The sequence below is a fragment of the Pseudopipra pipra genome, chromosome 13 (genome assembly GCF_036250125.1).
Source record: "Pseudopipra pipra isolate bDixPip1 chromosome 13, bDixPip1.hap1, whole genome shotgun sequence".
NCBI classification, from domain to species: Eukaryota; Metazoa; Chordata; class Aves; order Passeriformes; family Pipridae; genus Pseudopipra; species Pseudopipra pipra.
Window position 1 is genome coordinate 9694770 of NC_087561.1, and position 14309 is coordinate 9709078.

The 14309-nt window shown below is 40.5% G+C and overlaps 1 protein-coding gene across 11 annotated transcripts in view; it reads left to right on the forward strand.

Annotated features, from left to right (window-relative positions):
* Nucleotides 1-14309, forward strand: part of IL1RAPL2 (interleukin 1 receptor accessory protein like 2) — a 419062-nt gene that overhangs the window by 244227 nt on the left and 160526 nt on the right. For all 11 annotated transcript variants that reach the window (XM_064669936.1, XM_064669938.1, XM_064669939.1 and 8 more), the window contains one exon: nucleotides 9754-9940. In XM_064669936.1, the coding sequence (XP_064526006.1) occupies nucleotides 9754-9940 (187 nt within the window). The remainder of the gene's footprint in view (nucleotides 1-9753; nucleotides 9941-14309) is intronic.

Genomic DNA, 14309 nt, shown 5'->3' on the forward strand with positions numbered 1-14309 from the left:
TGCCAGACTGGCTGATGGAGCTAAGCCTTGATTTTTGTACAGGATGCAGAATAAAAAGGGAGTGAGGGCCTTGAATGTCTATGAGGGAATAAGTTTGCAGATCTTTAATACCAGCATTTGATGCCAGAGAACTGCCGACAAATCAAGTTAGGAAATCTGTGTATCCTTTTTCCTTTACTGTGTCCCTGTCTGCACAGTTCTTAATGGAGAGCAGCATTGGTATGGACATGCACAGAAGAATTGAGCCTTTGCTGAGCCACTGGTGAAATACTGAGATATTACTTTCTGAGCTGTAATAAAATAGACCAATAGTAGATTTTAAGCCTTCTGGCTTCTGAATGTCTGTGGAGCACATGACCAGCAACTCCAAATCAGATTTAGGCAGCCTGGAGGGCTGGCAGTAAAACTTCATCTGTGGCACAACCTCTGTGCTCTCACTTCAGAGGGTGTTAGGGGGAGCTGAGGGGCTTGTTTCAAGTGCCTACAATCTGGACTGCAGAATGCACCCATCATCCCAGGAAAAGCTGCACCATTTTCTGAGTGCTGAATGTCTGGTTTTGGACCCAAAGAAAGGCCAAACAAGAATGTTGAACTAAATCACGATGTAAAAATCTGCAGGGGTAAGGTTGCTTTCTCTGCAGCCATCTCTCATGGTTTTTGCAATATGTGTTTTAATACAGTTGTTAATTTTGTTGGTGGCAATACAGACTGTTTCATTTTCAGTTGCTTTGGCTTTATTCAGTGCTAACCTGCTCATGACAAAGGTGATTTTGTATCTCAAATTCCTTTCAGTTGCAGTGTTGTAGTTCCAGTGGTCCCAGGCATGTCTATAGAAGCAGTTACATCTCACATTTGGAGCAACTGCATTCAGCACAAGCTTCCCAGGCTCTGTATGACACTAACATTAAATGTCACACATTAAAAGTGTGTGACATTTGCCACAATAAAATTGACTGATTCTGTATAAACAAAATCCCTGTGAGATATGGTATTCAATACTTCAATTCAGTGCTAGAGCAGATACATTATAGTCAGTATGATTCATGGTAAAATAAAATTTTTTGAGTTTTTATCACTGAGATATAATGTTTTTGGCATTATCAAAATGCAGGGGAAAGTAGAATCAGAATGCTTCTACTTTTGTATCTAAAATTGTGTATAGACTGATGGTGCTCCTGCAAATCATTTTGATGACACTGTCTTTATTGAGAGAAATCAGTTCTATCTATTCTTTGCAGAAAAACAAAGATTTGTTTCTTTTCCCTGGTGATATGTATATTTCTGCTCACTCACCCTCCTCCTCTAAAACTTTAAAAGAGATATTATTCGTCCCCTGTCTTTCTGAAAGCCAATGTTTACTGTTGATGAGAAGCTGCAAGAACAGTCAGGGCTTCAAGCAGAAATGCCCGTGTTGCTTCGTGGTTGGAGGGCGTCCAGTGACTTCCTTGTTGCGGCAGCATATACAAGGATGAGAATATTGTGTATCCTTCAGTTTTCCTAATAGTGAAATCCCAGCTTTAGATACCTTTAAAATGACTGACATTGCAGCCTGTACAGATTATCATAGCGAAAGCTCCCTGTGCTGCAGTGCCTCAGTGGCGTTTCAGTTCACTGTCACTGGTTGCTTGTGAAAGAAGGGCCTTCCCTGGTGGGCTTCCAGCCTTGCCTAGGGGAGAGAAAGGATGCAAAGTGGAGGAGCTGCTTCCTCATGCAGTCCACTCTGCATGCAGGAGACCTGCTGCCAAGATATTGTTCAGCCCTCCTCAGCCACCTCCTCTCCAACACATCAAGGAGTTTACATTTCCCTTGTGTTCTCCACATATCAGTGGGGGAGAATGTGCTCCTCCTGTTGGAAACCACATTGAGCCAGCTGTGACTATAACATGTCAGTAGACAATGTTTTCTGTGTCCTGTGAGCAGACAGACACTTGGAAGGTTTCCTGAGGAAATCCATCATTCCCAAAGTACAAGGTGACAGAACCATAGGGAGTTAAGCTAATATTTGGTGAGTGATCCTGGAAGATAATTTCTTCTTTTCTGACCACTTAAGGGAAGACACAGCCAGGAGGACTCAGCTGCAGGACTCAAACAGTTTTGATTTTAGATTGACTTGAGGACAACTTCATGGTTCTTCATGATAGCATTCTGTGTACACCATATGAGACAATAACTGATCCACTGGTTTACATGCTCAATTGCCCACATACAAACAGAGCAGGACTTTCAACATTGCATCTACAAAATTGGACTTAGATGCAGGACGCAGGATGTGCTCCACAGGTTTTATTCCCCAAGGCAATGAAATCAGTGAGATTTAGCAATGCAGACAAGTCCGATGGGTGTCCTGAATGCAACTTTGGTTTTGTGTGCTAGGTGTCCAATGAAAAAAAAGCATAGAGGACTAAATACAGGAATTCACACTCTGTGTGGTTTGGAAGACATAGAAGAGAACGTGTTCAGTGCTCTCAGAAACAGAGTATTGCAAATGCAAAATTATTGGAAGGGGATTTCTTAGTACTGTCCTGGGAGCAGTTGTTCCTGTGCCTCAGATTTATGTCATTTGTAATGGGGCTTTTCAGTAAGACAGTGTAATTTAACAGTAATATCCAGAGTTCTAATACAGAAGTGTTAGGAAATAAATGAAAAGGGCTTAGTCATTTGCAGTAGCAAACTTTAGAGTAACTCGCTGCGTTGTAATTCTTAAGGGCAAGGAAGAAATTTTCCCTGAGAGCAAACCCAGCCAATTACAGGATTTCTTCTACTGGAACAGGATGTGCTGAAGCTGAGAGACACCACATGGATTGTGATATGCTGAGATAGCATGGTGTTCTTTTAGCTTCTGCATTTCAATTGTGTTCTGCATTATATTTTCACATATGCATTTCTAACATTTAATAACTAACATTAATGAAGACTTAAAAAAAATCCAACCCAAAAACAAGGGACACCATTGGCCTGTGTGATTCAACTTAAATGTTAGGAGATTTTCTCTTTTTGCCTGAGTAGCTCCTGCTGGAATGACTGACTAGTGATTTGCTTTTGAATTGCTTCTGTCACGATGCAGAGGTCATCAGGACAAGTGGATGCATTTGTGAAGGCAACCAGAAAAGAAATAGCTCCTCCTGACCCATAACCATGTACAAATCAGGCTGGCTGTCACTTACCATTCTCAGAGAGACTTAAAAAGCATGATACTACAGATTAGCCCCGAATTTTCAGATCACGGCCTTGCTCTTACAGACTGTATCACTGGCTGTAGTAGGAACACCCTGACATTTTTGTGTCACATTTCACTCTTAATAAGGATGTGAGCTGAAATCCAACTTAAACTTAGATCTAAGCTTTGGTGGGAGAGACTCAACCGTGAGCAGCTCTACCCAACTGCCATATCCAAACATCTTTTCTTCTCCATCCCAGTATCTAGGAAGCGTGAAGATTCTCTAAAAAGAGCTAAACTCACAGTGAGGATTAGAGGTCTTGCTTTTAAGTGCCTCTGGTGAGAACTATACTGTTGATGTTTGACTTGAGGAGACATCCCTGGATATCTGTTTTTCAAGTTGTCATTAATGTGAGCCTTTTAAAATTACCTTTCAGTGACTTTGCTCAGGTCTTTCTTTTGAAGAGTAATGGGAAAGCCTTTCTTCACTGTAAAACATGGGCCTCTGGGACATCTAGTGTGTTTTAGTCAAGCTTAAATTGTCTTGTTTTTAGTGAGTCTTGTGTAGAGATTGAATCTTAGGAGAAAAGAAGTGCAGAAAGAATAAAAATTCTTCATGAGTGATGGATTAGCTCTGCACAAATACTTTTTCTACTTGAAGGGAATGCAGCCTTGAATGGTAGCTCTGTCTGGATTCACAACCCAGGTCTCTGTTGGAGGATCAAAGGAAGTAGAGATACTATAACGTTGGATTTGTAACATCGTTCTGTTGTAGCACTTCTGAGATCATACTTCCATGATGTTATTTTCATTTACTAGGAGGATCTTGAATCAAACACTAAATAAAGGTAACGTGGGATTAGGATTTCTCCTTAGCAGGCACAGGAGCTAGTGTTAGAATTACTGTTATAACAGCAACGAGCAAGGAAAAAACAGGACAGGAGTGTTTGGAGCTGTACCAAGGCCAGGTACCACACACACGAGCTGCAGAATCACTGCACCTCATGGCCTGTGATTGAGGGAGCAACTACAGCAGTGCCAGCCATCTGTTAAATTGTTCTACTCAGATGTTGCTCTTTCACTTGACAAACTGATAAGAATTAAAAATCCAAAAACTTTGAAGGGTCTGTGATTTGTAACCTCCAACAGTCACTCCATGTTCAGGAAATTGATCTTTTCCAGACAATAACCTCAAACATGTAGCAGTGGTAGTCACTGAGAAATAAGTTAGCATTTGAAGGAAACCTTGGAAGAGTAAGTAATAATCCATTTGTTTTTAAGATGTTACATTTTTGTGATCTAAAAAATACAATGGTAACAAATAACTCGTTTTTCTTTAAGGCGATCACCAAACCATGACCTTGGTAACCATTATGTGAAGTGTAAAATTTGGACAGGAATAAATTTATAAAACTCTCATGAAGAGAGAGGAAAACAATCAAATGCTCAATTAAGTCTGAAAGCTGATAACACAGCACATTTATAGAGCAGCCAGTAGTGGATCTGGTCATGCATTAATGCTGTGAACCTTCAGATGGACAAAGACAGTTGGTGGTGTAGTTATTGCTGTTACTGTTCTAACTCAAAATGAGCAAAGAGAAATGTATGTGCTGGTTTATACAGTCCTTCAGTTAGTGAGCCAATAAAAATGTCATTAAAACAGCCAGAGTGTTAAGGTACATGGAGAGAGATCTAAGCCTGAGCTGTGCTGTTTCCTGAGCACTGCTTTGATAAATACACTTTCCAGCTTTTGGATCTACCCTCAAAGTATTAGAATGTAATAAAAAACCAAATGCAATGAAAAATTAACCTGCAAGGGAGAAAATCCCATTGTGAATCCCTTCGTATAAATGTGCAATTCAAATTTGGGTGGGGTTTTTCAATCTAGAAGATATAAAATATCCAACCCCTTTTCTGCCTCCTTCCTCTTTATAAGAAAATGAATAAATGGGGGTGGGGGGAGATTCTGTGTATACTAGAGTCAAAATTGTTTTGCTTGACTCTTTTAACAAACACCCTCACTTAACAGAAACACAAATGCCAAAAAAAGTTTTTTCCAAAGCTGTGAATATTTCCTCTGATTTTAGTTCAGCCTTAGGGCTGATGAATTGTCTTGAATCCAAAACAAGATGAAAAATAATTTAGGGATTGACACTCCAATTTCAAATGTCCTTCTTATCCATTTCTTTACATCGTCCCTTTTTCCCTCTTGCCCTTACTTCCAAGCCAAACTCACAGTTTTGCTTGCTTTTGTTTTGAGACCTGTTAAACTCCCTTGGTTTTCCCTGTGGTTTTCTGTTGGATTTGGAGCTGGCTTCAGTTTGTGGTTCAGTGCCAGTTCCAAGTGGCCTGGGGATTACAGATGCCTTGCCACCAAAACAAAGGAATCTGCTTTGTGAACTCTGGCAGAGCGAAACCCATCCTATTTCCAGTCAAGAGAGTAGGCCCAGTGTGTAACTAGTCCCTTGAAAAAGAGAATTACAGATCTTAGTTTCAGTGTGAAAATATAAGACAATTTTTTTTCTTTGTACTATGGAGTGATTCTTTCTTTTCTTCCCTCTTCCTGTTCCCCATATGACCACTGCTACCTCCTGTAGAAATGGAATCCATTGGAAATCAACTCCTGTGGAAAGTGAATGGTTTGGCAACCTTTCAAACAAGACAGATTATCAAAAAATGCACTTTCAGACTCATAGGTTATTTCCTTTGCATGTATGTGCAAAAGGTTCTGCAGCCTGACAGGTTAATTTGGGTTCATATATTCTCTACTGAGAAACAACTCTTCTTGTCTGGCCTTGCAATACTAAGATCATCACTGGAAGCCCTCCCTCATCTTCCTCATCCACATGGGAGATACTTCCTTTTTATTCCTTTTGGCCACTGATTCTGACAGCAGAACCCAGGTTACTAGCCTTGATTTTGTTATCTACTGTTCTTTTGTGTCCAGCTTTCCTCATTAAATATGAACATACAACTGTATATATATATATAATATATATATTATATATGTAACACGTAATGGCCCTGAGATTGCCTCAATTGGTTAGAACATGGTGCTAATATTGCCAGGGTCATGGGTTTGATCCCTTTATGGGCCATTCACTTAAGAAGTGGACTTGTGGGTCCCTTCCAGCTCAGAATATTCTGTGACTCAGAACCTTCCCTGTCAGCCAGAGACTGCTGGGAGCACTGACCTCCCTCACCAAGCTCCATGACCATGTACTGAAAACAAAAGTGGATCCTCCTTTTTATAATTCATAGGCCATCTGTTTAGCTTTTAAAAGAAGAAAAACAAAAACCATAGGATTCACACTAGTTAATCTCCACACCTTTATCAAAAAAAAAAAAGACCCTTAACCATAAACAACTTAAATGCAACTCATGAAGGAGAGCCCTTGTGTTCACAGAGGTCCTGAAAACAATTGGAAAGAAAGAACTGAATGCATCTCACCACAGCAGCTCTATGGGCTTCTGTACTGATCCTCTTTGTGATCCCCCTTCCTGAGTTCTCCCTCCAGCTGTCACCTTCTAGAGAGCCCCTTTATGCTCCAGACCCCACAAGGAAGGGAAGACAACAAGAAAAAGTCAGCACAGATGCATCACCTTCTCAGAGGACTGAGCAATGAAATCCTTACAGCCGAGGAACAGCTTGCCCAGCACGGGGTGGAATGGCTCACAATTTCAACAGACTTCAGCTCCCAGACTTCTGCCTCAAAAACTGAGAAAAACAGACTGATCAAACTACTGTTTCCTTTTGCACATAACTGCAATATAACTGTTATCCCAAGCTGATGAGATTAAAGGAAGGCTGCTGCTGTTTCAGTCACTGGAAAGTTGCCCTTTCTGAATTACCAGCAGTAGCACTAACCTGAGTGGCTGGTGAAGAAGCATTCATAAAGCTTTCAAGTCTATTGCTGTTGGCTTAGTGAGGGCTTTCTTCATCATGAGCCTGAATAGATTTATTGTCTCGGTCATGGAGTGTGAACAAAAGTGATAGTACTCACCAGGCACTTAGTTTCCTCAATTCTACTCAGTTCTAATTGTAAATAATGAAAAGAATACTACATTTTTGGGTCCTGGTTCCAGGAAGCATTTTAAATAGAAGTAGCCTCCAGCGTTTTCCAAAATACAATCTAAATAATGCAAGATTGTTAGGAGAAAATACAGCACTATTAAATAGCACCAAGTAATGGACAACTGTTCAAAGTCATTATTCTTGATTAGCCTGGATCATTATCACTGAGCACATGTGACCTTACTTGCACTCAGTAGTACTTATAGTCATTCAGGAAGGTTAAATAATCATTACTGATTAATTACTATTGATTATACTGAGTGGTTGTATCACATTCTGTGGATTTTCAGTGCGGGAAGCATTGAAACTCTCAAATATGTATTGTTTTCTTCCTACTAGAAAGGTAACTCTTTTCAAAAGCCAGTTTAGGAGAAAGTTGACTTATGCTCCCTAAACCATATAAATATTTCTGAAAAGCCCACCCCAAATGATGGATTTTTTTCAGTCCAGAAAATTTTTCTTTCAGGTAAAATAATATATTTTGTGCAGTTTGTGAGGATGAGACTTTATTATAACCTCTCAGCTGAAAGACATCATGGCAGCATGCAAAGTGAGCCTTTCCACTCAGAGGTGAGGGAATGGAGAAAATATCCACAAATTTTATTACATAAATGTACAGGTGGCACTTTGAGGAGAAGGGACTAGGATGGACAAACTCTGTGGTTCTGCTGAATATGTAGGACTAATGATGCTGAAAATGGGAGGTTTCTGAGATTGCCTGCTGATTTGCCTTGCAAATGCCTCTGTCTGCCAAAACCTGCTCATGGCACACCTTTGACAAGAACCCATTTACAGTGTTTTGTCAGCGCTTGTTTAGCATGAAGCTTCGAGCTGTGATGAAGTGTCCCTGTAGACCTTTTTATTTTCTTCCCAACTACAGGCTCACTTGACAGAGTGAAATGTAGAAACGCTGCATAAGAAAAGATTTGTCATGGAGCATGTTGGATTTTTTTTTTAATTAAAAGCATTGTCCTGGGTCTAGTTGGAGGGAGTGAGCAGCCAGCGTCGTTAGTGTCAGGGTGAGACTGATGGATCACTTCCCAGGTGCACAGGGCACCCTCTTGTCTCAGCTAAATCAGTTTGCAGCAGAGCTGTGATGGAAGAGGCAGTGGCAAAGCCAAGATACCTCCCGCCAGAGCTCTCCACAGCTCCCTTCGATGGGAGTAACCACCCAGCACGACTGGTTTACTCCTGGCTTTTTTGGTTGTGGTGCAATCAGTTAAAATGACAAGATGATGCATGACGGGAGGAAGAGCCCCATTATACTATGGGTTGTTCTCTGAGCCTGCTGTGGCACAGAGTGAGGAGCAGAGCTGGCAGCCTGGCCTGCAGCCATCCTGTGCAGAGTGCCAGTAACACCATGGCAAACACCGGTTTGGGAGGTTTATTGTGTGTCTGATAGCTCTGTTAAAGCTGCAAGGCTGAAGGAATTTAGTTTAATCCTGTTTTCCTGATTGTGCAGCATGGCAGCTGAGTTGGTTGTGTTTATTCTGCCCTGATATTAAGAAAAACTGGGCGTAGTAATCTGCTTCCTGGATTTAGCTGTCAGGGTTCTTTGGTGCCCTGGGCCCCAGCAGGCACTGAGTCCCTGTGGCCTGAGAGGGATTCTGGAGAGCTGATTTTCTGGACAGGAGCTGCATCCATGCTGGAGCAGGGAAATGTGAGAAGGAAGAGGTGACAGGGAGGGACAAACCACTCCCCATCCCCACCTCCTGCACCAATCAGTGAGGGAGGGAGGGTAGAGGAGGAAAAAAAAAGATATGAGGGAAACGTGTTTTATCTTTTTAGCTTTCTTACTACCAACATATTATAATTCACAATTAATTAAAATATTTTTTTCTAGTGAAGTCTGTTTTGCCTATGACAGTAATTTGTGAATGATCTCCTTGTCTTTATCTTGACCTGTGAGCTTTTTCATTTTATTTTCTCCTCCCCATCCTGTTGAGGGTGAGTGAGGGAGCAGCTGGAGGGGTGGCTGGCAGCTGGTCCAGGTCGACCCACCACAATATCATATGCTGTAGGATTTTGTACATCAGTTCCTTCTGAGGGAGAAATCCTTCCTACATGATGTGCTTTAACACCCGGCTCATAACCCTTCTTCTCAAACATACAGCACTGAGTACTAGGGTGAAATCTCCTGATGGTGGGAGAGAACGAGGGTGAGGAGGACTGTGTGGGACACACAGAGGAAATGGGACAGTGTGTCCTGGCTGATATTTGAGATGCCAACAGGTTCCTGTGTTCACAGACTTGCAAGCTTGAAAGAGCTGCTGTGCTGGGTTGGATCACTTGTCAACAAAATTTCTGCAAGGTTCTGCATAGTCTTCATAGTAAATCAGAAATGAGCCTTTACATTTTCTGTAATTCCTCTGTGTTGGAAAGATACAGCATGATAGTCACTATTTGAATCTGTCATTCAAGTGTTTGTGAAGATGAGAGCTTAACAAAGAAATTTACCGTGTTGAAACAAACACAGTAGAAAGAAGGTAGGATAAATGAAAACATCTTTCTGTTCCTGCAGAAACTCAACATATTGCATGAAGGTGTCCATGTCCTTGACGGTAGCTGAGAATGAATCTGGGCTTTGCTACAACAGCAAGATCAGATATCTGGAAAAATCAGAAGTCACTAAGAGAAAGACAATCTCCTGTCCTGATATTGAGGATTACAAAACAGCCGGTCAAGAGCCAGATGTGGTGTGGTACAAGGTAACTATTGATGACTCATTGTTCTTGTGCTGAAAAGCACAAGCTAGTTAAATCCTAAATTTAACTACAAGCTAGTTAAATCCTAAATTTGGAGTGCTTGATTTGCCAACCTTAATAACATTCTTTAAAGACAGTTATCTTGTGTGAAATAAGTAATACGTGCAGAGCAGCAGTTTTTTTCCTCCTTAGCAGGTTGCATCAGAAAAGAGCAATTATAAAAGTTGTCATTTATTTCTACTTTTTACAAAAATCTCACATGTTCTGTCTTGTAGTAACAAAATGTGTGCCGTAGCCTACTGTTAGTGTAAACAAAATTTTCTTTCAGCCGTTGAAGCTCTTTCTCTCAGCATATGGGTGGATATCTTCAGTGCTGTTTGTATATCAAATATATGTATTTAGTTAATCATAGATATCCTGTGTTGGAAGGGGCCCACAAGGATCATCAAGTCCAATTCCTGGCTCTGCAGAGGAAGTCTGAAATCTTGAAAAAAAGAGAGTACCAAAGAGAAGCTTCTTCTTGCCCTATCTGCCTAGGTATTGCTGAACACCAGATCACTGAAGATCTCATTTTCTGCAAGAACACACTGAAAAATAGTCTGGCAGGAATAATCTTCAGCTGTCACGGAGCAGAAATCAGTCAACTAAGATGCATGTGCAGGTCCACACCAGTGATGCTTTGTACTGACCAAGAAAGGGAATGGAAGGGTCTGTCCCATACACCCACACGTGTTGTCTGGGTTGCACACACAGATTGTGTGACACCAGGCTGGAGTGTGACAGCTGACTGACAAGTCATCACAGTGATTGAAATTGAACAGAATTGATGTGGTTTGGTGATGATGGTGAAACAATCAAAGTTGACAACCTTTAGTCTGCTTTAATAATGAGAAGAGACATTAATGGGATAACCTCCCACATACGCCTTCTTATCCATAATTAATAATAAGGTGCTATCAGTTTGGCTCTTAGAGAACATCTGTGTTATCTGGAAATGAGTCAGGAAGCTCAGCAGTGTGAAATGTCAATATTGATGTTATGCAGCAGGTATGTATGTCAGGTTGTCCATTGAAACTTATTCCTGAACAGGGTTTTGGAAAAATATTCTAGAGAGTATCGTGTTAAGAAGTCTGCTTATTCAAAAGCCCAGTTACTAGAAAATATATAATTACTTGGATTGCAAAATAATATGATGAATACTGGGGTAACCCCTACAAACCACAGTCAGGGATTTCAGACCATTCTGTGTGAGGCAACGTGAGTGACAAAAAGCAGGTCCCTTTCCCCAAACAATAGTGTACAGTGATACTCTGCTTATGATCTGACCCTTGCTTTCTGAAGGAGGCATCTGTCTCTAGTCATAGCACACTGGATCCTCAAGTTTTTCCCCTTTACCTTGAAGATTGAGTTTGATGTGTACATGAAGCCATCTTCTTGTGTAAATCTGCTCCAGAGGCACTGGGGGGAAATTCCTTTTCGTTATGCTGAAATACTTAGAGAAGATTTTCATCCAGGCAGGGAACATAAGTTGGCCGAAAGAGAACAGTAGATAAATAAATATAAGGAAGTCCTCGAGGTTCCTTCTTTATACCCTTGTCTGAAAAGAGAAACCCTTGTGTTCAGGAGAAACCTGCCAGTTCTCTGGTAGTCAGGGGGTTTGGACTTGTGACCTATGAAATACCATCAGACAGGACAGTCACGGTGCAAGCCCACTGTGTACAGGACTCACTCTGCTTTCCAAAAGGCTTCTCTGTGTTGAGGGATTAATGAATCTGAGCCAATAATTGCATCAATTTACAGGGAGTTAACTGTAATTTAAACATGCTCTTAATTATGCCTGAATAGATTTTCCCATGCACACCCAGTAAGTAATAAAACATTTGCTGTGAGGATTTGTTTTAACAGTGGTATGAACTTCACTTCTGGCTAGAATTACACTGCATGAAATATTTATTTTTAAAGATTTCCTCAATTAATGCCATTGATATATACGGAACTCTGTTATGCCTCTGAAAACTGTTTTGACAAGAAGTGTGAGGATTTTTTTGAAGTAAATGAATGTGTCAAGGCATGATTGAATGAATGGGATTTAAGAGTAAGAGCAGTTTCATGAAAAATCAACTGGCAGAGGAAAAAGGTGTATTACATCTTGAATGTGGAGTCTTAATCCATTTCCATCATCTCTTTTCTACAACTGGGTTGAAGGAAGGACTGTGAAAACAATCAAAATGTCAGGTGAAGGACAGGTAGTTGTTATCTACCTTAGAAAAATAGAGTTGTTGAGGTGCTGCCGCTAACATTTCAAGGAAGAGAAACAGAGCATAATAGTGCACAACTTAATTACTGGGGAAAAAAACCCAAAAAACATTTAAGATATCTAAGGAGAATAAATAGGCTTGGAAAAGAAACTTTCGTATTCTTCTAGCGGGTAAATGTACTGCAAAAGCAGAAAAGAACAATTAATTGGTTAAAGGCTTCAGTGAGACCTTAGAGCACTTTCCAGTACCTGAAGGGGCTTTATGAGAAGGCTGGAGAGGGACTTTTCACAAGGACATGTAGTGACAGGACAAAAGGGAATGGCCTTAAACTGAAGGAGGGTAGATTCTAATGAAGTGTTAAGAAGTTCTTCCCTGTGAGGGTGGTGAGGCACTGGCACAGGTTGACCAGAGAGGTTGTGGACTCCCCATCCCTGAAGTGTTCAGCATGAAGTTGGATTGGGCTTAGAGCAACCTGGTCTAGTGGAAGGTGGTCCTGCCCATGACCGGGGGAGTTGGAACCAGTTGAACTGTAAAGTCCTTTCCAACCCCAGCTGTTCTGTGATTCTATGAAATGAGTCATACAATTGAGCACTTACCTTTTAGAGAAATTAGCACACCTCTGACAGTAAAATCTACATTGTTTTCCCAGTATGAAGACTAGTTAGAATTTTGTTTGTTTCTCAGCCGTTTTTGTTGCTAAAATGCAAATTGTTACGATTTTCCAGCTTCTCCCCTTTTTTGCTTTTAGTTTTGTGTATTAAATATATAAACAAGCATTTTCAATATATTTTTATAAAGCCTGCATAGTTAGTAGAAGACAAATTAACTAGCTGAACTTTGGAAAAGAAAGGCTTATAAATAATTTTTAATATGAAGTATTCTAAGTAGATACAAAAAGAAATAATTAGGAAATCAGTGATATAATTCACCAGAACAGTTTCTCTCTGTAAAAACGTAACAGCACATTGTTTGAGCTAAATCATTAATCTCTGTTGTAGTAAAGGTGTTGCCCTTCTTATTACAAACATGTAGTATATAAAAATATAAGGCATATAAAAATGTATCTTCCATCTCTTTGCTCCCTTATCTACTTTTAAAAATAAAGTAGAGAATATAAAACTGGTAACACATAATAGGGAATTTCAGTGCTGCACTAAAAGGTGCATATCTGAAACGTGCTTACTTTGTGTGTTCTGGGAATTGTATTCCTTCTAAATTAGGATTGAAGAGAACAGAATCATATTCTTTGCCCAGTGTTCAAATTTAGTTACTCCAAGTAGGTGGTCGATGTACCTTTCAATAGATCTAAAATATTGAGCACAAATCAGAAAGGATTCAATGGCCTTTCCTGGCTCTGATCTGTGTCCCGCGTGAATCTCAAGCGATGATAGTGCAATTTAGTAACAAAAATAAGCTCTGATTCTTTTTAACACAGGAGATAGGATCTGGATTTAATCATTCTCTATCACTGCTGTTAACTAAAGTTCACGTGCAAGGCAAGATTACACTGCCCTTACAGCTGTACTTTGGAAACAGAGATAACATGATCACTCTGTTACCTGCAGTAGTATTGCACAGCTTCAGAAAATGAAATCTGTCCACATTATAACTGGATTTGGCCACCTAGGGATAGGGGTAATTCTTCAGTGCTCCATTTTCAAGTGCAAGGCCAGAAGCTCTCAGTCCTCTCTTTCTATTTCCCTGTTGTTATCCTTTAATTTAGAATCTGGCATGGATTTGGAATGCACATGGAATCCCATGAAAAATTTATGTTTGTGTCATTCTGATCTCTTGCTGTGATACAGTGTATTTGCATGTTGACGTATTTTCTTGTTTGGTTGTTTTCTTAAGAGAAAGCTTTGTTCTATTTTGTTTTCTCTGTTTCTGACACTGCTGTTGCAGACGAGCAGAAAATGGGGCATAGGTCTGGGCATGTCACCAGTCTCTGAAGTTGCTGAGCCCGATGTAACTGATGCAAGAGTGTTAGCTGCAGTCTGAGAGCTTATTCCAAGTTGCCACCTTGAGAGAGGGAGTAGAGGGACATTGAAGGTACTCAGGCCCTATGTTGCTTTGTGTTCTCTTGGTATAGAACTGTCAGGAGTACTGAGTGCTTT